This window comes from Lemur catta, chromosome 8 (genome assembly GCF_020740605.2).
Source record: "Lemur catta isolate mLemCat1 chromosome 8, mLemCat1.pri, whole genome shotgun sequence".
In the NCBI taxonomy this organism is placed as follows: Eukaryota; Metazoa; Chordata; class Mammalia; order Primates; family Lemuridae; genus Lemur; species Lemur catta.
Window position 1 is genome coordinate 55,105,941 of NC_059135.1, and position 27,966 is coordinate 55,133,906.

Genomic DNA, 27,966 nt, shown 5'->3' on the forward strand with positions numbered 1-27,966 from the left:
ATCCCTAATGTGGCAGTGTAGGGAGGTGGGGCCTAGTGGGAGGTGTTTGGATCATGGGGGTGGGTCCTTCATAAATAGATTGATGCAAGGTAGAGTCTGAGTTCTCACTCCCATGGGAGTGGATTAGTTCCCAAGAGAGTGGGTTGTTAACAAGAGTCTGGCTTCCTTGGTTTCTCTCTCTTGCTTCTTCTCTCGCTGTGTGATTTCTGCACACACCTACTCCCCTTCTGCTTGCCACCATGCATGAGACCCTCACCAGATACAGCTGCCCAATCTCGAACTTCCCAGCCTGCAGAACCATGAGCTAAATAAACCTCTGTTATTTATAAATTACCCAACCTCAGATATTCTGTTATCTTACTAAGACAGTTACCTTACAGTCTAATTGGGAGGTGGCATAAATTCATCAAGGAATACAAACTCAGCAAAATGAAATAGATTGATACATAAAAAGTGTAAAGTTTTGTAAATGTTTCATAAAAGAATATAAATATTTTCATTAACTTTCACTTCATTTATTCAATTCCTTTGGTATATATGCCTCATTATTTGCCAGACACTTGTTCAGTTGCTAGGGATATTATGAGGAAAAAGACAAAGTCCTGTCTCATGGAAGTTATATTCTCTGGCAGGTAGGGAGAAGATTACAAGAACGAAAAATTAAATAAGCATTTCAGATACTGCTGCATGCCATAAAGAACGTAAGACAAATTATATAAGAGCGCCTGGAGTGGTGGTCATGTATGGGGGACTAAAAGTATGAATTCTGGAACCATAACGTCCATGTACAAATCCAAGCTCTACAAATCAATATGCGTATGATACTGGACAAACTACTCACCCTCCTGTGGCTCAGTTTTTTCACTTGTAGAATGAGGATAACAATAGTACTTGCTTCACAGTGTTGCTAGATTAAATAAATTAACGTGTGTAGAGCAGCTTGAACAGTACCTGGCACATGGTGCTATGTAAGTGTTTTCAACAACTCTTCTCCTCTCTAACTCACATTGTGCTAAGGCCTAAAAATTAGGAAGGAGCTCAAGCAAAAATATAAATAACTTAGGAGAACTTTGCACCAAATAAAGAACAATTAGACCAAAATGCAGCCCTCTTCTTTATATCTGCGTGGTATACATTAATGAAAATACATGAAGCTTAAACCATAGCAGCAGCATTCACGACCCATCTTCACATTCGTCAGAACTCTCGTCATTCGGGTCCTTGCTGCTTTCTTCTTCGCTCTCACTGCTGCTGTCTTCTTCGCTATCTTCATCATCTTTCTTAAGATTCTGACTTTTCTCTGTCACAGAAAAGAAGAGGATTGCTTAAAATGTTTCTTAATATTTCCACTCTGAAAAAAATCATAATTCTCCTTGCCCCTCCCTCCACAAAGAAATATGTATATTTGGAACATAAGAGCTGAGCTGAACTTTGCTAACTGTATGTAGGATCAAAGTGGTAGCGTAAAGAAGGAACATATTCTTACTGGCATGTAGATGTTTGTGGATTTAAGGTTAATTTAAAACACAGGTCTATAAAAATAACTTTTATTTAATACTATTGTCAATGAAATTCTTAAATAGAGTAAGAGGAAGTGAGGCTTAGGGTAATTTAGAGGGTGTTTATTGGATTTCCTTGGAATTATGGGATAACTCCTTTACCACGGGGGGTGTCAGCATGTGCTGCTTGTCAGTACCTGATGCCTGGTACCCAAGGAGCCTGCCCTGCTTGGGCGGTTCCAGCCCACAGAGGACAAGCTGTTTCACTACACCATTTAAGACGGCCATTTAGCTTTTTCTTAACCACTTCCTAAAGGTACGTTTTGACAATCTCTTGGGATAATGGGCTTTTGAAGAATGACTGCTTATAGTGCTATGAGAAAGAAGGAATTTCAATTTTTAAAATTACCCATCAGCAACATTTCTTCAATAAGTGCCAAAAACTCCTTGGCCTCAGGATTTTCTGGTTCGTAGATTAGAACTGAAAATGGACAACAGAATGTGTTATTAATGTTCAAAGTGTTTCAGTAAACAGGCTCCTTAGAATGAGATTAGAACTGTCAATCATAACAGATGAAAATGTACCAAGTGATAAACACTGACAATTATACCATAGGTATATCTAAGTGCAAATAGAGAAAATATTCAACTTATATTCGGTGCTTTGTAAGAGAAATGATCCTCATTATATTATATTTTCTACCTCTTACCCAAAGAATGCAATCTCCAGCACCTCGATATGGCTTCCCTCCTAGGCCAGGAGCCAAAGTATTTCATGAATATAATCATTTCCTAAAGAAGGTATTAATACAAATCCTGCAAAATGTGGAGACTTTGTCAATGAGAAGAATGTGTGCCTAGAGGTCTGTTAATCCTTCCTCTCATCTAACCCACCCAATATCTGCATGACATTCTTTACTAAAGGTCTCATCCGAACACAAAGGAAAAGGGCATTTTTTTTTATGCAACTTCTTCCATGGTAGAGATGCCATTTTTCACATTTTTCAAATAGGGGAAACTGATAGTACTTCTTTCTCTTCATCCTGACAACTTTAACCCTCGTCTACACTCCAGTCATTGCCTGCCTAAAGATGTTCTCCCCTCTTCACTGAATCCTTTTTTTTGTTAGCACCATCTATTCCTTTTTGCTGATCCTTTATGTTTCTTTTGGATAACAACCAATAGAATTTTTTAGACTTGTTGGTATGTTACCACCATTCCAGAGGCCAGAAAGATTTACACCTTTTGTTTCAAGTTTTCTGGACTACTGTTTTTTCCAGGTTTTTCTCTACTGATCTCTCCCCCTTCTTTTTTCCTACCTGCCTTGCAGAATATTCATAATCATACATCATCCATTTAATGTTGGGATTCCTGCTTGATATCTTGGTGGCCCCCAGGGGGCACTGAAACATCAAGTGTGTTTTTCATCTGACTAAGAGTAAGAGATAATTGTGGATTGGTCTAGACCCCATTGGCTCATGGGACCCCGCCCTTGGCTTTCATTCTGACACAACAAACCAAGGACTTTATTTCCTAATCCACTAACATTACTAGCAACTTCTCATCAGTCTGGGGTAGCATGACTGTGTGCCTGCTTAGAAGCTGATTTTAAGGATCTTATCGGTATTTTAGGTGTCATTACACATACATGTAAGGTTTCTAATAAAAGTGCCTTTTCATAAGTTTTAACTTGGACTTATATTTATCATTAATAGTCTAAATCTTTCTGAGGCTAAGCTTCTTTCTAGAATAGGGTTTCTCCAACTTGCTTCTTTAGATACTAGTTTCTTCATATATATTTGGGAAACTAGGTTAAATGAAATTAATCAGGTAAAGCTATAGTAAGGAATAATCACAGAATTTTACAGAACCATAATATGTTCATAACTATGAAGAAACCTATAAGTTGGGTGTGGTGGCTCATGCCTGTATCCTAGCACTTTGAGAGGCTGAGGTGGGAAGATTGCTTGAGGCCAGGAGTTCAAGACCAGCCTGAGCAAGAGTGAAACCCTGTCTCTACAAAAATTAGAAAAATTAGCTGGATGTGGTGGTGTGTGCCTGTAGTCCCAGCTACTTGGGAGGCTGAAGCAGGAGGATCACTTGAGCCAGGAGTTTGAGGGTGTAGTGAGCTATGATGACATCATTGTACTGTAGCTGGGGTGACAGAGACTATGTCTCAAACAAATGAAAAAAGAAACCTATAGAGAGGAGAAAGTGGTTTTCCAAATTTATTTGACAATGGAATAATTTTTGGTGGAACACTTATTAAGAAATGTTGAACTAACATTCCTTGGAACACAGTTTAGAAAATTTCATGTTGGAATTAGGATTACCCCATGAGATTGAAGTATGAGATCAGCTACCCTGATGGTTTAACAACAACTGCTGGCAATTGTCAATTTTCAGAGTAGGGAAAGGTATCTGCTTTGAAACTTATCCCAGCAATATCTAGGTGATGAATGAAAAATTCTTCTTATTTAGCAGGCTAGCAGGGTTTGTAAAGAGTTAAGAGAAGCTTCTAGCACATGTAGTTGTGTTCTAGGGGTTGTTTCCCAACCTGAGCTCCATAAGGGAAGCAGAGCCTACATGGACCCTAGAGAGAGATTGTCAGATGTGAATACTGGCTCTGCCACTGTCTAGTTGGGTCATGGCGGGGAAAGTATTTAATATCTCTGTGCCTCACTTTCCTTATCTGTAATAATATTGTCTATCACACTGGGCTATTTTGGCTAATCAATTAGATAATGTATATAAATTACTCAGTCCAGTCCTTGGCACATGATGAGTGATGAATAAATGTTGGTTATTATTAGTTCTCGAGGAATGGTTCCTTCCCAAGCATCCAGTGGGTGTTTTCTTCTGGCTGAAGGGCTGGGGCTTAGAGGCAGGGGCCCTGCTGCCTATGGGGCTCTACCTTCCTCAGACTGGGGGCCATGCAAGGGCACAGAGCACTTGCTTTGTTCACAGCTAAATCCCTATGACAGTGCCGGGCACAGAGCAGGAACCCCAGAAACATTACAAAATGGAAAAATGAATACAAATGAGTAGGAAGTAGCCTTTTTACCCCTAGACAAAATTATACTATAGACTAATAGGAAAGGGTCATTTATTTTACTCAAAAAAAAAAAAAAAAGAAAAGAAAAGAAATCCTTGTAGGAACTGTGTGTCTTTTCTGAAGATACAGTACATCTGTATTTGCATGAGATCTGTAAAGATGAGAACGATTTTGGTTTTCAAGCCATTATTCTTTACCATTTGCAATTGTTATAATTTATGAAGTAAGTCTTCCAGGGTTTCAATGTCCTTTGGGTAGACTCTCGGGCTGCCTGAGAGCAGTAGTGTGGCGCCCTGAGGAAACTGAGCCACAAGTTTCCGAATTACAGGTAAAGTGACCAAGAAATAGCTAGATTGGACATCTCACAGCCATTCACGAGATGAACGAAGAAAAGTATTTTGGATTCCTGACTTTCAGTTCCATATAAAAACCACTTTTCTAGGCTGCCCCTCTGCCTGTCAGAAAATGTTACTGAGCAGAGATATCAGTTGTGCATGAGACAGCAGGAAAATGGTAAGGAAACATTAGGACTATATAAAAACGGTGTGTTAAAGACAGATAAAATTCAAGGCTATGCCAACAGACAAAATTTCTTGGGAGAACCCAACACAAATTTTTTAAAGGGCAGGCAAAGAGAAAAGAACCTATGGGCACCTGCATGCCAGATGGGAAGCCCTTGAGCCAAGTGAAAATATGAATGACCATACTGTAATCGGTATCTATCTATCTATTTATTTATTTTTGAGACAGAGTCTCGCTATATCACCCAGGCTGTTCTTGAACTCCTGGCCTCAAGTGATCCTCCTGCTTCAGCCTTCCAAGTAGCTGAGATTACAGGTGCGAGCCACTGAGCCTGGTGAATTTTCTCCTTTAAAATAACTATGACTAATATACTAGAGGAAAAGATGGACAAAATAGTTGAAAAGATAGTTGAATTTAAATAGAGAACTAGAATCTTTTCAAATCATTAAATGCCATCCTAAAATTGTAAAATGCAATCTTTGAATCACTGAATAGTTTTCACAGCAGATTGGACACAGCTGAAAACAGCATAAAGAAACTCAAAAACAGGTCAATAGTAAATATCCAAACAGAAGCATAGAAATAAAAAGAAATTTTTAGAAACAGAGCTGAGTGTAAGATACATGTAGGACACCATGAAAAAAAAAATTCTAATTTATGAGACCCAGGAAGAGAAGAGAGAGAAAAAGAATAGGGCAGAAGTGATATTTGAGATGTAATGGCCAAGAAATTTTCAAAGCTGATGAAAACACCAACCTGTAGATTTAAGAAACTCGGTAAACCTCCCCAACAGTATAAATACAAAGAAAACCACAGTTATTTTGAACATTAAGTCAAACCACTAAAATCCAAAGATAGAAAGAAAAATAAGGTAGATCGTATCATTCCTCTACTCAAAAGCCTCCAGTGGCTTTCCACTTCCCTAAGGGAAAAAGGAAAGTCCTTAAATTGAGAAAAGATCCTATGCCCATAACCTCTCTGCCCTCACCTCCTATCAATGCCCCTCTGCTCATTCTGCGCCAGTCACACTGTCCTCCTTGCTGTTCCCACCACAGCACGCTGCTACCCTTCCTGCCTGGCGCACTCTTCCTCCAGATAACCACGTGGCTGGTTTCCTCACCTTCCTCAAGCCTTTACCCCAGTCCTTCAGTGAGGTCTTCCTGGACCATCCTTTTTAAAACTGCTTTGTCTTCTCCCAGTACCTTCTATTCCCTCTTCTGTACTTAATTTTTCTCCCTAGCACCTATCATTAATGACACATTATTTATTAATTAGTTTATTATCTGTCAACACCAGACATAAATGTGGGAGTGTTATTTGTCCTGTTGACTGCTGTATTTCCAGTGCCTGGAACAGTGCCTGGCACATGAACGCACTCAAATATTTGTGGAATAAATGCATGTTAAGTAAGCTTTGACTGCTGTACTCTGACACTTCTTTGAAACTAAAGGTGCAAAGCTACTAACCCATTATCATGAGAGTAAAGACTTTAACTTATTTTTCAGTGGTAGTAATCATCCTATGTTAGTCTACATTAATTTATTCCACTAAAAGTTACTCTAGAAGTCGAAATTGGTCCTTATATCAATCAACCTAATTTTCTATCAAGGAATCACTGAGACATTATCAGGGAATTCACTACTTATGATAATCAAACCATCTGACATATTATGGAATTTATTTTAAGAAACAAAGATTGAAAAATGTGAAAGTATTTTGTACTTACTCATCTGACATAATTTTTTTGCCAGGTGGTAGTCTCGGCCCATTTCTGCTCTCAGGAACTGGAAAACAATAAACTCTTCAGATTAAGTAGTCTCAGAGAGAATTTAAATGTCAATTACAAACTCCCTAGAAAATCTTCCATTAATGATTATTTTGCTTTTAACATTTATACATGTTTTTCCAGGAATGAATCTATAATCAATCAATTAATCAAGGACCTTTAAGGACTTCGGATAGCAACGATGAGGATGACAATGGCTCTGCTTTGTGGCAGCCACACCATGTATGTACTACAGAACAACTTGAGAATACATAAGTTGATTCAACTGGCACAGATAGTGAAGACATTAATCACTTTATTGTAATATTCCTTTGGTTTAGATACAGGTTTCATTTGTAAACTGAGCCGGTAACTACATGACAGTACTTAGCTGAAAAAAGTGTAGACTCAATATTTTCCATCAATGCTCTTATATATCATCCAGTTTTGCCTTCACTGTTTTTATTATATTTTTCTCGTTACAGAGTAATACATATTTTTTTGTGTAGGACATTAAAAAGCTAAATAAATACATTCTGTCCCCAGTTAAAAAGCACTTACCTTTCTATCATCTAGAGATATTTATTTTTAATATCTTCATGTATATGGTTTCAGTATTTTTCCATAAATAAACACATAGGTATTTATAAAAATTAGGACTATTTAATAATTTTTTAAAAACCCATAGATTATCATTTTCCTCCCCATGGCATTAAATATTCTTACATATTTTTTACTTAGGCTACAATTTACTAAACTAATCTTCAAATATTAGCTACTTAAGTAGCTTTCATTAAAAATAGAACCCTGTACTTTGGTGATTGCCCTTGCTTGTGTGTGACATATTCTGAACCACATGCAGGCACGTAAGTTTTACTCTATAAGAGATGGGGGCATTGAGAACATAAAAGAGACATTTCTCACATATTTCCCAATATTTGATAAATACCCAGGTACCACTTTAAAAAGTAGTTCTCTACTGGTTATCTCAGTTTCTACCATGGGTTCTTTTTTTTCCCCTACTGTAAATTGGAACTCTTTTAGAGATTTTTCTATAAATCATTAATTTCATCAAAATTTTCATCTATTCAAATATTAATCAACAAATGCCATGTTCAACACTTGCAACAGAATTCTTATATTTTAAAAATCTATTCTTGACTAAGGTTAAGACATTTTCATTTTCATTCCTATTTGTGGTTTTATTCCATTTTAATTTTGATATCTAGTGGTTTACCTATGTCACTCTTTCTTCAAATATCCAGCTCTTGACATACTACTTTGGTTTTTAGTTTGAATTACTCATTTTTTCCTTTAATTCATTTTCTTGATATTCTTATGTTTATTTTGTTATTTTCCTAGTTTCTGGCATGAATATTTAGTTCATTTATTGTCATTCTTCCTTGAATCATCATCATCGAAGCATTTGAAACTGCAAGCTCTTTTCAAAAATTTTAATATTTAGTGTTGTGGTGATCACTATTTTCCAAATAGTTTGTAAGTTTAGTTTTGATTTTACTTTTTGTATCATGTAGAAGAATATCTTTTAGTTTGAAGTGGTTTTAATTTGTTGTTATAGTTATTTTTGTAATTAATGCTTAGTTTCATTGATCATAGTCAGAGGATGTGAACAGTAAAATATGCAGCTATTGCATATATTTTTAAAATCTCTTTATTACAGAAAATTTAAATACAGACAGAAGTAGATAGAATAGTGAAATAAGTCCATATCCCCAATTCTCAGCTTCAAAATTACCATTTTGCCAATCTGGCTTTATCAATATCACCATACACTCTTTCTTCTCCTCTGTCTGGATTATTTTAAAGCAGTTTATAAATATCAATTCATTTTATATTAAAAGAAAACCCAATCATGATATTATTTTCACATCTAAAAAAATCAAGAATTTATTATCATCTAACATCTAGTCTATTTAATGAAGCATTATATTAATAATACTAGTCTCAGAAAAAGAAAGAAGCATGGAATCAATTTCAAAGGCTCCTTTGCTTTGAATTCGGGTATCATATATTATAAAATAACTGTTAATTTTCTCAGATGTGATAAGGATATAGTGTTACATTAAAGAATGAACTAAGGAGACCCGTGCTCAAGTATTTAGGGGTCAAGTGATATGATATCTGCACCTTTCTTTCAAATGTTTTAGTCAAACATATGCATCTACACTGTATCTGTGGCTCATCTATCAAAGGACAGAGTTAAAGCAAATGTAGCACAATGTTAACAAGGAGTGAATCTAGGTAAAGACCATACAGTTCATTGTTTAATCTTTTAACTTTTCTATAGGTTTGAAAATATTCAAAATAAGAAGTTGGGAAAATCAAAATAGAATGCATTGTAAAAACAAAAGATCTTATGCACAGCACAAGATATGAAAGTATGCAATCTTATACTATCTGAATTTTTACATGAAAATTAACTAATGGATTACTTTTATAATTAAATGTTGAAAGAGGAAAGAAAGAAAATGAGGAACTCCAGAGAGTTTGGTTATGGCAGATAAAGGTCTTTGAATGCTCTATAATTCACGAATGATTTAGGTGTGTAGTCAAAAGAAAAGAGTGGTTAAGTGAAATCTTTCCAACACTGAGCATCAATTTTTATTCTTCTTAAAAGCACCCTATAATATCAGGGAAGTTTCAGAATGTCCTATACATACTTTATTCTATAAAGAAAATACAATAAATATGACTGATTTCCTTGTGTGATTCTATGACTAGCATTTGGATTAAATTACCTAAGAAGGAAAGTACTTAAGTATTTTTCTTTGTGCTAAAATCTAATTGAGGCTTTTAGCCATGATGGGGTAACAGAGACCAGCTTACTCTCTTTCCTTAACCAACCATAAAACTGGACAAATATATGAAACAACAGTTTTTAGACACTGGACAACAGACATCACAGAACAGTGATATGTCTCTGAGAGAAGGGAAACAAAGTATATTCCCGGGACCAGCATGGGGAGAGAGATTCAAGATAGAGACCAATGATCTCTCTATAACACAGTTTGGACTGCAGAGAGGCCGATGTGGCTATAATTTTCAAGAGAAGAGAACTTCACAAAGACAAAGAGCTCCAGCAATCTGCAGAGGTATCTCTATGAGTCTTTGGTACTGATCTGCATGTGAGTATGAAGAAACTACTGGAAGCTGAAGAAAGAATCACTAGAATGAGCAGGTAGAATAATCACTGGACTTTACACTGGGGTGAGAAGAGCTCATGTTCTTACCAGCCAGAGTGGAAGGTCCTCCTAATACACAGAACATGAGGTGGGGGGTGGGTGGGAATCCTCATAAAGGTATTGCCTCAGTAGTAAAGTCTGCCCTGTACCCTCCCTAATGAAGCCTAAAAGCAAGGGTCAAAAAGAGAAAACTGTTTCCAAGTTACTTAACTGTGTCCTAGAGCAAAGTCTAACATTATTTAAAGAAAACAAAACAAAACAAAAGTTTGTACCCAAGAATATAAAATTTACAATGTCTAGGATTCAGTAAAAATTTGCCAGATGCCAAGTATGGTGTCATGTGCCAGTAGTCCCAGCTGTTTGGGAGGCTGAGGTGGGATGATCACTTGAGCCCAGGAGTTTGAGGCTGCAGTGAGCTATGATCCCACCACTGCACTCCAGCCTGGGCAACATAGTGAGATTCTATCTCTAAAAAAAATTTTTTTAAATAAAAAAAAATGCCAGACATGCGAAGAAGCAGGAAAATAAGACTCATAAGCAAGAGAAAACTTAATTAATAGAAGCTGACCTATAATTGCCAAAGATAATAGAATAGCAGGCAAGCATGTTAAAACAGCTATTATAAATATGTGTTACATGTTCAAAAGCGGAAGTAAATATGAACATGATGATGAGAGAAAGGATAAATATAGAAAAACTAAACAGAACTTCTAGAGATGATAAATAGAGTATCTGAAAAGCAAAAACTATAATACAAGATGGGATTAACAGCAGATTATAACTTCAAAGAAGAGATCATGAACTTGAAGACATAGAAATAGAAATGATTTAAAATGAAATAGAGAGAAAATAAACTAAAAAAATTAAATGGAATTCAGTGACCTTTGGGACAACACTGGGTGGTCTAGCATATGTGTAATTATAGTTCAAATGAAGAGGGAGAGAGCAGAGGTCAGAAAAAAATCTGAAGCATTAATAACTGAACATTTTCCAAACCTGATGAAGACCATAAACCCATACATCCAAGAATCTCAATGAAGAAGAAACATGAGGAAAACCATACCTAAGCACATCATATACAATTGCTGAATATAATACACAGGAAAAAATGTTTAAAAGACATTATATATAGATGAATAAAAAAAAGAGTAAGAGCAGATACCTTGTCTAAAACTATGAAAGCTATGAGACAATGGAGCATCCTTCCAAAGCACAGAAAAAAACTTGGCAACCTAGAATTCTCTAGCTAAATATTCTTTAAAAATGAAAGTAAGGCCGGGCACAGTGGCTCATGCCTGTAATCCTAGCACTTTAGGAGGCTGAGGCAGAAGGATCACTTGAGGCCAGGAGTTCAAAACCAGCTTGAGCAACATAGTGAGGCCCTGTCTCTACAAAAAAAATTTTTTAAAATTAGCCAGGCATGGTGGTGCACACCTATAGTCCCAACTATTCTGGAAGCTGAGCCCAGGAGTTTGAGGTTGCTGTGAGCTCTGATGATACCACTGCACTCTAGCCCGGGCAACAGAGAAAGACCTTGTCTCAAAAAACAAAAAAAAAGATGATGAAATGAAGACTTTTCAGACAAGCAAAAGCTGAACAAATTCATTGCCAGCAGAACTGCACTGTAAGAAATACTAAAGGAAGTTGTTCAAATAAAAGGAAAATGATATCAGGTAGAAATTAGGATCTACACAAAGCTACGAAGAACACCAGAAATTGCATACATGTGGGAAAATAAACAGGACATTTTAAAAGAGATAATTTACTATTTAAAACAAAAATAATAACAATGTATGGTGGGACTTATATATAGAAGTATTAATAAAATGTATGACATCAACAATACAAAGGATGGGAAGGAGAAATGTAAGTGTCCTGTTATGAAGTTCCTACCATATACATGAAGCTCTGTAATATTAATGATAATTAAAGGTAGACTGTGATACCACAGCAAGTGAGGTAAAATTGCTTTGTTCTCCACAGAACTACCAGTAAACCTTTCCGTACAATTTTTGAGTATGCTGTTTCAGCTTCAGTGCCTTTGCGTGTGCTGTTTCCTACGCCAGAGATGCCTTTTCCACTTGTTTACCAGATGAATTCCTATCCTTCCCTCTCCCTTCAAGTTTCTAAGATTCCACTCATGTCTCCTCCTCTAAAAATCCTTCTCTTATCCCTTGTTCCTCCTGCTTCTCTTCTCCCTTATTCCTCCTCCACAATTAGTCATTTAGTCCTTCTCGTTCCCAGAGAACTTCATAAATACTTTTACTAGCGTGTATTTCGTTTCACTGTAATTAGTTATATATGTGCCTCTTCTTAAGGGCAAGGACATGTCTCTCTTATTTATGGCTGTTATCCCCAACAACCAGCATGGTGGCGTCTGTAGAAAGCATTCCTTAAAGCAGTTCTTGCAGAGTTTTGGACCAAAACTTCTCTTACTTCTGCCTCTGCCTTACTAGAATACGATATGTCTCTTCCAGGATCTTCTTTCTACTCTAACCTGGTGAAAGTATTATAGTAACAGCAATGAGTAGTCAGGTAAGGATCTATATATGGGTAACGGTCTTTTCGCTAATTTTTAAAAAACACTTTTTTAATTGATATACAATAGGTATACATATTTTGGGGGTACATGCAATATTTTGATACCAGTATACAATGTGTAATGTGTCATGGTCAAATCAGAGTAGTTGGGATCCATCACCTCAAACATTTATCTTTTCTTTGTGTTGGGAACATTATAATTTTTCTCTTCTTGTTATTTTGCAATATACAATAAATTATTCCAAATAATAATTTCCCTACTGCACTACTGAACTTATCCTTCTGTCCAACTGTATTTTTGTAGCCCCTGGCCAACTTCTCTTCATCACCCTCTTTCCCTTTCCAGTCTCTGGTAACCACCATTCTACTTCTACTTCCCTGAGATCCACTTTTTTAGCTCCCACAAGAGTGAGAACATGCAATATTTACTAATTACTTTAATCACCAAGGCTATTTATTTCAATATTTTTAAGTTTCCTAAATTATAATGCACAAGAAAAACTTACTTCTGCCATTAACTCTAGTGGGGCACAAGTATCCTTTTTAGGGTTACTGTCTTCATTGTTATTTTCATCACTGGTATCATCTTCATCATCATCATCTACTGATTCTGACAATTTATCATCAATATTCTGAAGGCAATCTTCATTATTTTTCTCCTGCTTTGCAATGACTGCATCTTTGTCCACTTCACCTAAAACAGAAAAAACATAATTTAATCAACAATTTAATCAACAAACATTGAAAAATTCAAAAATTAAATCTTATTATCTGTGAAAAAATTAGATCTTATTATTATCTGTGAAACTGATATATCAAATAAAAGGAACATCATCATCATCATAACAAAGTTATATTCTGAACACTACGTATTTTACCTTATTTAATTCTCTCAACATCAATGAGGCAGTGTTTAGAACTTTTGTAAGATTTTGAGAGCCTGCCAAGTCATTTGAGATCCCCTCTTTGATGGGAGTGTGATGAGCTACTCTAAACAATGTATAAACACGTGTTAGAAAGAACAAAATGATGAAATCTAGAACTCCAGATAAGACAATGTTAAGAAAACACAGAGGAAAAAAAAAAAAAGCTAAAACTTAAAACTTCTGCTGCCTCTAAAACAAACTCCAGACTCTAAACCAAAAGTGCTACCCTAGAAAGGAATATCAAGTTCTTCTGAGAGTTCGATGGCTGCATCATTCAGCCACTCACCTACCTGCTTCTGTTTCAATTACAGTCTCCATAAGCTCACAACTACCCTAACCTTCCAGTGTGCATCCAACCTGTGCGCTGACTCACCACACTGGTGCATCAGAGGAAGGTCATAATTAACAATTAAGGACATCCTGTGATGTCACAGAAACTGCCGCATTCACATCACAAACATTTAGCATCATGAAAGGTTTCCTGATCCCTACAGCTGAAGTAGTCCCCTCCCCAGGTGCTGTTCATTCACCTTATAGCACCTATCACAACCTGTAATTGTCTCGCTTATTTAAGTGTGTGTATGTGTTTGGGGTTTTTTGTTTTGTTTGTTTAGCCCTGCCTAAGCAAGGCCTCAAAAAATTTGGTTACCAACTCACAACGGTTTCTCTCCACGGAAATCTTTAGTAAAAGGTGAAAGATTTATTTGTTCTGAAGAAAAACCAGGGCATTTTTTGTGTATTTTTTTTTTCTCCTAGACTAGTCAAGTCCAGTAGTGAGAAGGAGGAAAGAGTAGAATGAGGAGCTTGATCTGTAACTGGTTGTGAGCAATCAACTGAGATAACTCACCACCTTCAGACCAGCCTACTATTATTTATTTCTAATAGTTGGCTGTCTTCTACTAGAATGTGAACCTCATAAGGGCAAGGACTTTCCCTGTTTTGCCAACTATTGCATCCACAGCTTCTAAACCAGTGCCTGGCGGTCTGGCTTTCAATTGCTGTTAAATGAATGGAACTTGTTAATGCTTTCCTAGGTATGTTAATCCATTCTAGGATTTAATACGTGGTCATTATCATCTTACGTAATGTATACCCATGGATCCCATACCTGACTGCATATGAGAAACACCTGGTACGTGAATTTGAGAAACTACTGATTCTCATGACCTGCCCCAGACATACAGAGTTGTCAACTCCCAAAGGTCACAGAAAAGGAGGGCTAAATTGAGCCACAGTTACTCAACTCAATAAAACAAATGTTATTACCTGTGCTTTCTTTTAAGAAGGAAGATGACCACAGGTCAGACTGTAGATTTAAGATATCTTTATTTTCAATATTCTTTGAAGATACTCTATTTTCAGTATTCTTTAAAGAGACTTTATTTTCAATATTCTTTGAAGAGACTTCCTTCCTAAATGTTAAAGTGAATAGTGAAAAAATATTTTCTAGATCATAATTCTGTTTAATGCTTTATATGGTTCATAAACACAAACACACTACATTTAATATAAACACACACTATAATATACCAACCATAAACTAATAGCTGAAGTGTAGTACCTTCTTTGTGGAAAAATATTACAAATAATTTTTATTGGTGATTAAAATCCTATTTTAACCTAGCATTTGTTACTATGTAATAGTTCTTAGAATCTTTCCAGAGTTCTTTAACAGAGCATTTAAGTAATCAGTTATATAAATGTCTTTGGTACATCATAATGATATGATGGAATAAAACTAAGGAAATTAGCCTTGAGTTTTTAAAGTTTATAAATCAATTCCTGCCATTGCTAATAGCTACACCTATAATGAGAGTCCAACAGTAATATTAATCCTCAGTCATAATATAAAATATCCTTTTTCATTAAGTAGCTGAACTATAATAAAAACGGGTTAATTTTCTCTTTTAGCCTTTAAGCTTGAAGCATCATGTTAAAAAGTAATGCACTGATACAAGGGATTCTTACGTGGCCCACTCTGTTCACAAAGACAGGTACCCACACTTGTGGAAAAAGAACCACGAGTCTCCCTTTTGAAGTCTTAAGAATCTTTCAATATCTCTCCTTTACAAAGTTTTAAAAATCTGACTTCTAGTTTGCATGGAAGTACATAAAAAGATGTAAAGTATTATTTTTCCCCAAAGTTATAGTAGCTCTGTTTTTTCTCCTCATTGAAATGTAAATCCAAAACATTAGTAAAGTTAGTGGTCTTGTACACTGATTTAGCAAATAGGTTGACCAGTTTGTTGTATTAATACTATGGGGAGGGATTGGAATCTTTACTACTCTACTATATATGACTAAAGCAAAACCCTTCTCTGGAAGTGAAAAATGCACAGCAAAGATGATTTACATTTATTCTGTCTCTGCCCCCTCAGTCTTCTAATTGTGAAAGAAAGCATCTAAGAAGAAACTCTGCAGAAGAAAAGTTGAGAAATCACTGAAGTGTTCAGTTTACAGTATGGTGAGATTCCTGTTATGCCAAAGGTCACCACACAAGTGATTACCAGAATTTATATGCTCTAGTATCTAATCTAGAAGAAAGGACTTTGATGCCTTTTTTCTTTCCAGAAATTACAGAATCTAAGATACCATCTATTTATTATAAGACATATCATATTTTATGTACCACTAAAAAAGGAAAAACTTTGCCAAATATAAGTCTAAGATCACATCAATTATAAGAGATGTTAAAATATGAAAAAAATATGTGCTTTTAGAATCTATGAAATATGGTACTTATATATTCACTAAGTTATATCCCTAAAAAGGGGAATTTAGCTAGTACAGTTTCTAGGTGTTTGAATAATTATAAATGCCTTTAATAATCTTTATGAAACACACATAGACGCAGCCAACATACTCAATGACCTGAAGATTCACTATTTGGAAGCCATGAACATGCCAGAAAAATATCTATGTAAGAAGTGATCAAATCATGATTTTAACAGTAAAATCTAAATTCCTTTTCTGCTCATTTCTGTAGTCTTTCTCATATACAGTTTCAAAGAATCAGAGGCCCGAAGTTCAACCTTCTCTTCAATTAAAATCTATTGACTTCCATTTGAGGTGATATTATTTATGGTAATAAGGCCTCTAACCACTTAAGAAAAACAGATAACTGCTATGCTCTAAAAGATTTCTTTTTGTTAACTTCAACTTACATACAGTTACAACTGAGGAAAGATTCAAAATTTTACTTTATGAAATAATATCCTTTGGAAATGGAAGGAATTTAATGTAGTACTTAATAAAGTTACAGAGTTAGTCAGGTTAGATATTCCACTGGAACGTATTTATGCTAGCAAGTAGATAACCTAGGTCTCAGAATTTCTCCTTAGTATGTGAAGAGCACTGGGTATATTTAGGAAATGTCCCAAAATTTCTATTGAAATTAGTAATTTTTTCAGAAGATTCATATTTTAAACTGTCTTAAAATGATTTATACTTGTCAAACATAGTCCTAAAAAACAAAATTAACTACAACTTACTTTTCTGAGAATATCTTAGCTACATTTAGAGAGACTTGTGTTGGTGAGGCATAAAGTTTGCTTGCCAGTCTTGGTCTGCGTCCAAAGAGGCATTTACTTAAAATATAAAAATGGGAATAAAAAATAGTCTGTCATTCAGTTTATAAAAGATGATAAAACATACGATTATGTAATAAAAACCCTATAGATACAATTTTTCAACCTCAGTCAAGGAGTTGAGTACTGTGAATTTGTTCCAGCCATTTTCCCCTCACATCTTTAAGTCTGCTTAAAAGTTTGACCAAAAAACCATGGATCAAAGGCCCAAGATCTAGAAAACTCTGTCCAGCACCTAAAGGTATATTTTACTTCTACTGAAAATAGTTTGTTAATTAAAAGCAGTTTGTTGGATAGACAAAACTCTGTTACACACTGGATTTATAGGAGAAAAAAGGAAATGATAAATGTGGGCTTTGTGTGCTCAGAAGTTTGAAACTTCTGGTTTACGGAGTCCACACACTCGTGCCTGGGACTGGAGTGGAGAACCAGAAGACTAAGGCGAAGAACTGGTGGGAAGAGAAAACTCCTAGTTTTCTCTAACCCAACTGGCAAGGGCCTTTTGGCAAATTTCACTTGCCAGTCAGAATATGAAACCAGCCCCAGGATGGAGAGTGGAATGGAAGCTACGCTGAGAAAATGTATCAGCTTTGCAGATCAGTCACGCTCTTCCCCAAGCAAAGGTCCTCCAGGATTTTCTATTTTATTACTTCATCATTTTTTTCCAGGATTGGCCCTGTTTACTTTCAACTCTGGGTGAGGTACCTATGGTGACAAAGCCACACACTTGTGCCACTTACTGGCTACACTAAGCACCCTTGCTCTTCTCTGCAAGCAAATTAGAGGGAACATGATCATTCTGACCTTGCAAAAAGTATTTTGATAGGCAGATGCAATTATTACGGACATCAAAAGAACCTATAGTCACTCCTAGGCTGCATCTGATTTATCCCTGGGCTTTATCCACCTCAGGATAGATCAAGATGTGCAGTACCCATTGCTCTAGTGCCAACACTGCTTATCACAGTCTATGAACACTGTAGCTCATGGACACAACAATGATTTATTTTCATCAATGACCTATTAACTTTTATTATTATTAAAAGTTATATCTCATATTTCCCTCAAAGACAACTAAACATTTCTTAGATTTTTTTTATTTAAGTGTTTGCAACCATGTAATAGAATACATATAATTACATGTAAATTAATATACTTAACAGGTCTCTTTTTCTTCTGGTTGGTTATACCTTTAAATTGAAATAAACATAAATCCTCTGCCATTGATCTGCTATACATTACTTTCCCTTTAATATAAAATATGTGTTATATTTATATAATATATCAAGAGCCAAGGTAGACATTTTTAGCCTTGACAGTATGAAAATTAAAGTATATGTTGCATAAGGTGGAATTTTTTCCAGCCAATAATATTCAGAATAAACCAAAACAATATAAATTTAAATAGAAGAATCCCACCAGAATGGTACCTACAAATTTGTCAATAATCCCTACAAATGTGTTTTTATGCTCAACTTTCAAGCTGTAATTTTTCATAGAACAAATAATAGCTTTTTTTTTTTAACAAAGTAGGAGATGCTCATATCAGGAAGGGCTTTAATAAGTCATCAGAATCAATGCCTTGAACAGAGCAGATATTTAAAATTCAACTCCTAAACTGATATTATACTGTGATTTTTTTAATACTAGTTTCTTCAATGAGATAATTATTTTCTTTAGTAGTAATGACTCACATTATAGTAAATAAAGATTCTGCTTAATTTTAAAGAAAATATTCACTTAAAGAGATATTCTGAAAGAATAAGCTAGTATCAAAGGGAAGTAGGAATGAGCAATGAAAATTATTATATAAGTAAAACACAATATGTGATGTTTAAGCATTAACAACTGGACATGAATATTATCTATACCTCTACATTTTTATCAAAATTCATTTTTCATTTTAAATGGTCTCCTATCTAAGTATCAATTGCTTTGGCTGAAGCACAAGCTGAAGTGCTAATCCATGCATTTCTGGCCTTTCAAATTTAATTGGGTGACAAATGGTTGCATTATCTAGTTCTAATTGCTTAAAAGGCATGTGATAGATCAGCTGTGCAATCAAACACATCTTCTTACTCTGACATTGCTTCATTTGGTTTCATCATCACTTTTTCTGAAAGAAGGAAAAAAAACCCTCAGTATTTTATCAACAATGATGTCTCTAATATAAATTTATAATTGGCAAATATTTAGGATTTTTTGAAAGATAGACAATATAACAAAGGATTTAATTGCTAAGTCACTCAACCATTTCAATATTCTTCTTAATATTTAGTATAAAATAGTGGTCAAACACATTCTTTCTAAGTAATAAATCATTTACCCTTTGGATCAAACACTAGCAATCTGCCAGTCTGTCTATTTTTTGGTGCCTAAAATAGAAGCAGAAATAAAAACTAACATTATCATTATTATTTTAGTTTGAGGTATTTGAAATAATTATTCATAGCCTTTATATAAACATTTCTACTAGCTAGGCTAAAATGTAATTTTATACTAAAGCTAATTATTTAAAAACTCTACAAATTGATAGTAAAATAGACCCAATGCATCCTAAAAAAGTTTATATACTCTTACCTTTACAGCATTTGTCTTGTCTACATAATTCCTGCAAAAATCAAAATATTTACTAGCCTCTAAAATCTTGTATAAATTTAAAATATAAATAAACAGAACACAGAATTCAGTCTGTCAGTAGAAGATTAAGTATACATTTGGTTTTTGTATTTATTAACATTGTTTCCATCCTAAATGTAGAATATCATTCTTCTGGATTATGAAATTGGGTTAAAAAAATCTAGAAAAATTAAGCCTTCCCCTTCTCCCTATCTCATCTTGGAGTTTATGTAAAAAGAGACATAGGAATAATTTTGCCTGGAAGAAAAGTGATATATTAAATAAGACTCAAATTCTCTGTTACTTTTTTGTTTTATATCACATAGACTCTAGATCTAGATCCAAATACAATCAACAGCAGGCTAAGGACCCCCTTTCCTCCTGAGCTGACCCTACAAATCATGAATTCATCGTGGCTTACATTTACACCATTGCTCTCCCGTACTGCAACAAAACAAAACACAATATGTAAATTATAGTATCTGCCACATTCCAGTTTTTTTGTGTGTTATGAAAACACCTTTTAGAATGTATGTGACTAACAAGAAGACATTTTTCTATGATAACTCAAGACATGGTATTTTTAATAAAGTATTCCAAACAAAAACTATAGAAATGTACTTTTGATTTTATCCAGATAATTTTTATTTTGTTTATTTTATTTTACTTTATTTTATTTATTGTTTTGTTTTAAGAAACAGGGTCTTGCTCTGTCACCCAGGCTGGAGTACAGTGGCTTAATCATAGCTCACTATAACCTCAAACTCCTGGGTTGGGTTCAAACAATCCTCTCACTTCAGCCTCCCTAGTAGCAGGGACTATAGGGCACCACCACCACACCCAGCTAGTTTTTTCTATTTTTTATAGAGAAAGGGGTTTTGCCATATTGCCAAGCTGGTCTCGAACTCCTGGCCTCAAGTGATCCTCCTGCCTCAGCTCCCAAAGTGCTGGGATTACAGGCATTAGCCACCATGCCAAGCCCAAAGATATACTTTAAAATATAATTCTTAACTTATAAGTTTTCTTATGTATTTATTAATACTTACAAGTTATAGTGTTTTCTCTATGAATTTTTACCTTTCTAAGTTACCCAATTATAGGATTGATTTTCCTAGAATTTAGCCCTTCATATATCTGAATAAATTTCATTCTAATAGTAGAGAGAAAACCGTTAAGGTTTTTTTCAAGTATGGGAGTGGCCACACTTAAATTTTTCATAAGTAACAATCTCCTTGCTCCCCGCTCTAACACTTGTCCCTACATTTTGAGCCAGACTTTAAAAATTGTTATTATTGGCTGGGCACGGTGGCTCACGCCTGTAATCCTAGCACTCTGGGAGGCCGAGGCAGGAGGATCACTTGAGGTCAGGAGTTCGAGACCAGCCTGAGCAACAGCAAGACCCTGTCTCTACTAAAAATAGAAAGAAATTAGCTGGACAACTAAAAATATATAGAAAAAATTAGCTGGGCCTGGTGGTGCATGCTTGTAGTCCCAGCTACTTGAGAGGCTGAGGCAGGAGGATCGTTTGAGTCCAGGAGTTTGAGGTTGCTGTGAGCTAGGCTGATGCCATGGCACTCTAGCCCAGGCAACAGAGTGAGAATCTGTCTCAAAAAAAAAAAAAAAATTGTTACTATTATTACATACCTAGGGATTTCCGGAATACAAAATTCAGGTCCAAAACTGTGGACAACAAAAGAGAAGTGTCATTATTTTGCATTTTTTCTTTTTTAAAATCCATCTCCCATCACTGATTTATACTCCCAAATAAAGCAGTTGTACATAAACTTTTGCTTCAGGCACTGCTTTCTGGGGAACCTTGACCAAGCCAGACATTATTTATGTTATTATTTGATTATCCCTCTGAGAAGCTCACAGAGATCTATCTAAAGTCTATTAGAACAGCAAGGTATCTGTTGGGGAAAACAGTTGTAGAAGACCAAACTCTAGGATAAATGAAAGATTTTTCTGATTCTCTAGGGCAGTAAAGCTCCAAAGCTGAAACAATGTAATAAAGAACTAACTAAGACCCTAACAAAAGAAATCTGAGGTGACGTCTCCTGAGAGGTATTTTCACTCCACAGTCACATAGAGCATCACCTTTATGTTTAGAGCCTTCCCCTACTTTCTAGCTCTAGGATCTTCATAGTTTGCAACATTCCACCCTTCACCTGGATGAAACATCAGTGCAGATAATTCTCCCATTTTCACCTGGTGAAAAGAAAACCTAGGTGGGGCAGATCCCAGCCCTGGATGGAGACCCAGGTTCTGCTCGGTCTGGCTTTATCATTACCTAGGAAATGTTCATTTAATCTCCTTTCATAAAATTGAATTCCTTGGGAGCCAGAACAGAATAATACTTAAGAGCTGGGGCTCTTGAATGAAAGAGACTGGATTCACATCCCAGTTCTGCCACTTCCCAGGTAAGCTTGGGCAAGCTATGTGACTTTAAGCTTCCATTCTTCCATCTGAAAAATAGGGATCACCGTGGTGCCAAGTTCACTGGATTATTATTGGGATTAAATGGGATAATCTGGTAAAGTGTTTAGCACAGAGCCTGGCACACTGAAGAGACACTATAGAAACAACCTGAGGTTTTATCTAAAGGAAAAGCTGAGAAGATGTCCTATGGGGCTGATTGAAATTGCTTAGGGAAACAAAAACAAGGCTTTGCTGTTATTGAGTCAAGCAGACTAGCTCTGAGGGCTTTTAATTAATTAATTACAAATCCACAAAAGCCCTAAAGTACTGATACTTGTTTAGAAAGATCATTGACTCCAGGGAAAAAGCAGAGTAATTTAGAACACAAGTAAAGTTAAAGCAGTGACACCGATAAACCAAGCAGAATGAGGAATGCCTATTATATAGGTAATAGCATTTTTAAAATAGATATCAATATGTAAAAAATATCTGAAACGAAATGCTTTCAGAAAAGAAACTGATAATATTGGTTGATTCTGGGGAGGAAAAAGGGATGGCTGCAGGACTGGGGTGGGGCGAGATTTCTACTTTAGGTCCATTTGTACCTCTTGAACTTTGAATGACATAAATATATTATGTGTTTAAAAAAATAAAGACAATTTAAAATTTGCAATACCATTTGTATCTCTATGTTTATCCATCTCTTGCAGGCATGTAAACAGTATGTTGGCCTTGTGCCACTTTAATTTTCCTGTCCATCCAGTAGTACTGGCTCAAATTGGAGTCATGGTAACCAGAAAGAATGGTCTGTAGGTGCACACCTTGTATATTCATTCCTATTCATTATGGTTAATGTTAACATCACAACATTCATTTAACCATCCCTTTAAATCTCAACCAAGTGCACCCTCTGGGTTTTGAAATATAGGCTGACTCTCCTGATAATCTTTCAACCGTCCCTGAGGCAATAGGAATAACACAGTTACGATAGTTCTAAATTTGCATGCAATATTCAATGTCTATTTAAAACAAATATTTGATGAGCCCCTCCTGTATATCAGATATAACTGGGCTAAGCTCTGAGGCTACAAAGATGATTCTCTGCTTTTGAGAAGGTCAGAATCTTATAGGGGAAATAAGTACTCACTTCCTATACGTATGGCACAGACCCAGCTTCAAAGTACTATACCAAAAGCGTCCCTCTAAGGGCTACAACATAACTCTCCATACTGCCCAAACGGAGAGAACGGCAATTACCAGGATCAATCAAAATCCTTCTTTTTGGCCCATGTACTCAAAGTATCTAAGGAGAGTCAGCAGGCAGTGGAGGTAGAACTGGAAAGACACAGGAAGAGGGAGTCCAGTCAACAGAGCTGCCTCTGAACAACCTTCCAGTTCCAGAATCCAGCTCTGAGGCCTGTTCTCTGGGTTTCTTAGATTTTTCTCAAGTGTTGTAATTCCTATAAGTATCTTTAGAATAAGGTATTGTCTGCCTACAGTCCCTTCCTCCTTATTTGGTTAACAGATCAAGCTCACCTGAACACAAAGGCAGTACTATCCCAAGACAGACCAATCATAGTAATTCATAAGCTAATACAGTGACGGGACCAAGCTCTGGGCCTGTGATCCAAGCTAAGTTCATCACAACCTTTCCCTAAGATGTTTCCAAGTGGAATTGTCACAAAGGTAGGAGAATATGAGTTTAGAGCTCCCAGCACCCATGGTTCTAGCCCCCAAGGAAAGAAAGGCCTGAGAATGAGCAGAATATACACAAGAATCGGGATGAAAGATGAAGAGATGGGGCAGGGGGAGACATACACATCCCTGATGATGTCGCAGTCCCTGTTTCCAGCTCAACCTCTGCCTTTCCCATGGGCCAATTAATTTTTCTTTTTTGCTTAAACAAACTGGAGTTGTTTTTGTCACTTAAAGCCAAAAGAGACCTTGACTAATATAGCTCCTACTCCTTAAAACCAAAAAAGATTAATGTATTTGATATCATGTAATAAGAGCTACAGTGCTAGAATTAACATAGTCCATAGGAACACAGAGGGAGAAGAGATTAATTCTATCTGCAATGGGAAACAAGATTGAGGCTGGGCGCAGTGGCTCACGCCTGTAATCCTAGCACTCTGGGAGGCCAAGGCGGGTGGATTGCTCGAGGTCAGGAGTTCGAGACCAGCCTGAGCAAGAGCGAGACCCCGTCTCTACTAAAAATAGAAAGAAATTATCTGGCCAACTAAAAATATGTATAGAAAAAAAAATTAGCCGGGCATGGTGACGCATGCCTGTAGTCCCAGCTACTCAGGAGGCTGAGGCAGGAGGATCGCTTAAGCCCAGGAGTTTGAGGTTACTGTGAGCTAGGCTGATGCCACAGCACTCACGCTAGCCCAGGCAACAGAGCGAGACTCTGTCTCAAAAAAAAAAAAAAAAAAAAACAAGATTGAGTCAGGCTTCAGAATGAAAGTGGCATTAAATCAAGTTAAGCCCAAGAAGTCAGTCAATAGAAGTTGTAGTTCAGCTGTGTGTTAGAGAATAGCAATAGATGAAGTTGGATATGTACATGAGAGCAAATTATAAAAGTCATTAATTGCCATGTGCTAAGGATTTAGGACTTTAACCCGGAGGCAATGTAAAAGCAAACCAAGGCTTTGAAGGGTGATCACATGATTAGATCTTAGAAAAGAAATTCTGTGGAGGGTAAACCTGAGAACTGGAAGTAGGGAGACTAGTGAAGGGGCTACGGCAATAGTTCAGAGCCAACTGAAATATACACTCCGGATTTTAAAGACATAGTACCTGAAAACAAATGTACTGTAAACATCTCATACACCTACTCCTCTAGGTATGTGTTCACTAACCCATAGCCAACAGGGCCAAATAGGTTTTATCTGGACTATACAGACTTCAATTTTAGTATATGTGCTGCTGAAGTAAGCATGATTTAGACTACACAGATTTCAAAAAAAAAAAAAACCTTTTATAAAATGAATTACCAACATTTAATTTATTATTTTTAAATTTTTTTCTTATTTGTTTATTTATTTTCAGGCAGGGTCTTGTTCTTTTGCCTGGGCTAAAGTGCAGTGGCATCATCACAGATCACTGCAACCTCAAATTCCTGGGCTCAAGGGATCCTCCTGCCTCAGCCTCCCGAGTAGCTGGGACTACAGGCATTCACCACCACGCCCAACTAATTTTTAAATTTTTTTCTGCAGAGACAGGGTCTTGCTATGTTGCTCAGGCTGGTCTGGAACTCTTGGCCTCAACTGATCCTCCAATGTTGGCCTCCTAAAGTGTTAGGATTACAGGCATGAGCCACTGTGCCTGGCCTAATTGCCAACCCTAATTACCAATTTAAAATTCAAATTAAAAAAAACCTCTTATTTTGGTTTCTTTTGTCATACTGGGAAACAGGACATTTTTTCTTCATCCCAACTAAGTGATTATTTTATGGCTTTGTGCTATTTGTTTTTATAAGCTACTTTGTATTCTAATAGGCAAAGAAAGAATAAATACATAGACAGCTACAAGCTCAGGCCCTGAAACTGTGATGAGAAGGAGAGACAGAGCTGATTAAGCACTATCCTCCATCCTCAAGGAGCTTGGTGGGGAAGATGTAATATGATGCAGACAGGGTATTTCACAGCATAGCTTCAAATGTATGTAAAAATGCTTTCAATGATCATCCATTACTTACATTCATTTTTAAAAGTGACTAAATATAAATTTTACATATTTCCTTTACAGCATAATATAGTTCTAGGAGTCCAGATTTTGGAGACAAATTGCCTATGTTCCAATCCCAGCAAATTGTGTGACCTTGAGCAAGTGCCTTAACCTCTCTGTGATTCAGTTCCTCAACTGTAAAATGAGGATAAAAATGCCACCCTACCTCACAGAGTTATTGTGAGGGTTAATATAAATAGCTATAATAATAATAGTAGCACATCTCCTGCTAGAATTACAATTACTACAACTCCTCCTCCTTCTTCTCCTATCACTATTGTTATTATTACCTACAGCCTAGCAAGGACAGTCCTGAAGGTGAACTCTGACAAATGAAGCCAGGTCTAGTGCACAACTGAGACTGGATGGGGCAAAGAAAGGGGAGAAAAAACTGGGGTCCTAGCTCAGTTGGTGAGGGTAGGTAGGAAGCTTTGAAATGCAGGAGTGGGTGCAGTGGAATCCCTACAAAGGTGTTGGAATTCAGCTCTGGTAAACTCTTAACACTTAAAGAGCAATGCTGTTGTTATCGTTGTTTTCCAGACCAGAGATTACAAAAACCCAAACAACTTTAATTAGCAAAAAAAAAAACCCACCAGAAAAAAATTAACAAATTGGGCTTTGGGATCATTGTATTTAGTTTCTAGGAGAATGAAACAAATCAAAAGACATTTTCAGTGTTCTTTTATGACTTATTTTTTAAAAGCAATTTTCTGGGGCTCTTTTGGCCTAAGAACAGATTCAGCCAACAATAAATTGATAACTACGCCCTGTGTTACTTTAAATGCTGTAGGGGCTTAGTGTAGAGTAGTCTGAACAGTCAAAACACAACACTACCGTGATTTTGGAAATTTCAGGTCAGTTTCATCATCTCATAGAAGGCTGACGATTGGACTATAGAAGTGATCCTCGTTTAGCAGAAGATGAATACAAGGCCTGGGAGATCAAACGATATATTCAAATTCTTATGGCCAAGGAAGTTATATCTAGCTAGTACACAGTGAATGCTCATCCCTGTTGGCCATTAAGCTGTTTCCAAATATAAGTAAAGGAATGTTGGGCAGGGGCGAGGGCTGAGGGAGGGAGCAGGAAGCCCTGGGAAGGGACGCGGCTGTTTTCATTGTTTGGGGAGGAGCTAGCGCGAACAAATCGGCAGGTCAGAGAATGGCGGTGTAGACACGCCAGTCAGAACCGCCCAGTTATCATTCACACCCACGTAGACACAAACATCCCTTCCTCAGTGCTCGACCCCAGCGGGAGGAGGAAGCCGAGTCGAGGCGCACCTCCAGCCGCGTGGATCCCTCCTGCCTTCTCCGGCTGCGCCTCGGCAGCGGTGCGGCCCCAGAGCCGGAACCTCTGGGGGCGTCCGGGGTGAGGGCTGGGTCAGGCTGCACGTGGGGCTGGGGACAGGGCGACGCGGTGCCTCTTACCCGCTTGTGGCCTTGTCAAGCCGACCGTCCAAAGGGCAAAGACCGAAGGCCAGCCCTGCTCGCGACTCGCTCTGGGTTTGGAGCCAGGAGCCTGGGACGCCGCGTTGCCATGGAGACAGGGCCGCGCGCGGCTGAAGCCGGGAAAGCGGTGGCCCGTGGAGGCCTAGGGGGCGGGGCGGGGGCGGGGCGAGCCTGGGGGGCGGAGGAGGGGCGGGGGCGGGGCGGGCGGAGCCCTGGGAGCGGCGGAAGGCGCGAGGCGAAGCGGGAGGGGCGGGAAGGTTCCGAGGCGGGGCCGGAGGACGGAGGGGCGGGGCCAGATCTGGGCGGGACTGAGCGGTGGTGCTGAGGGGGCGGGGCGGGGGCGGAGCAACCTTTGGTGGTCGCGGGCGGGGCGGGGCGCGTGGCCGGGTTGAGCGGGAGCCTAGCGGCCTGGTGGGTCCCGCCGCGCGGCGAATTGCCTGCCGGCGCCGTGGGACGGGCATGCGCACACGCACCGGCTACTTTGAGGAGGGCAGAAGGGAGACAGATTGGAATGTGGGTGTCCATACCTGATTCTAAGCGGGGGAGAGGGAAAGGGGCGGGGTGGCTTCGTTGGTGGTTTAAACTTGTGGAGTAAAAGAAGTCTTCAGTTGGGAGAGATGAGTGTCCCTGGATGTGGATGAACAAATGTCTCCG

The 27,966-nt window shown here is 37.4% G+C and overlaps 1 protein-coding gene and 1 non-coding gene across 2 annotated transcripts; both read right to left on the bottom strand.

Moving 5' to 3' along the window:
- Positions 1-1,101: 1,101 nt before the first annotated feature.
- Positions 1,102-27,837, bottom strand: ERICH2 (glutamate rich 2). Its single transcript, XM_045560288.1, has 12 exons — positions 27,786-27,837; positions 27,292-27,454; positions 21,362-21,397; positions 19,679-19,709; positions 19,425-19,473; positions 19,178-19,214; positions 17,003-17,098; positions 14,778-14,923; positions 13,092-13,279; positions 6,803-6,860; positions 1,909-1,980; positions 1,102-1,300 (listed from the first exon to the last, which is right to left on the bottom strand). The coding sequence occupies exons 1-12, from the start codon at positions 27,835-27,837 to the stop codon at positions 1,176-1,178; spliced, it is 1,053 nt and encodes a 350-aa protein (XP_045416244.1). The 3' UTR covers positions 1,102-1,175.
- On the bottom strand, positions 14,124-14,240 carry LOC123644178. The gene has a single exon (XR_006737005.1). It is a non-coding gene; the product is annotated as a U5 spliceosomal RNA (small nuclear RNA).
- Positions 27,838-27,966: the final 129 nt, after the last annotated feature.

Excerpts from the sequence above, each read along its gene's own strand:
- ERICH2 (XM_045560288.1), bottom strand. The coding sequence starts at position 27,837 with ATGGACACCCACATTCCAATCTGTCTCCCTTCTGCCCTCCTCAAAGTA. Across the intron at positions 19,215-19,424 it reads GCTAGTGTTTGATCCAAAGG|AAAAAGTGATGATGAAACCA; the intron begins GTAAATGATTTA and ends TCCTTCTTTCAG. Across the intron at positions 13,280-14,777 it reads CTTCTTAAAAGAAAGCACAG|GTGAAGTGGACAAAGATGCA; the intron begins GTAATAACATTT and ends TTTCTGTTTTAG.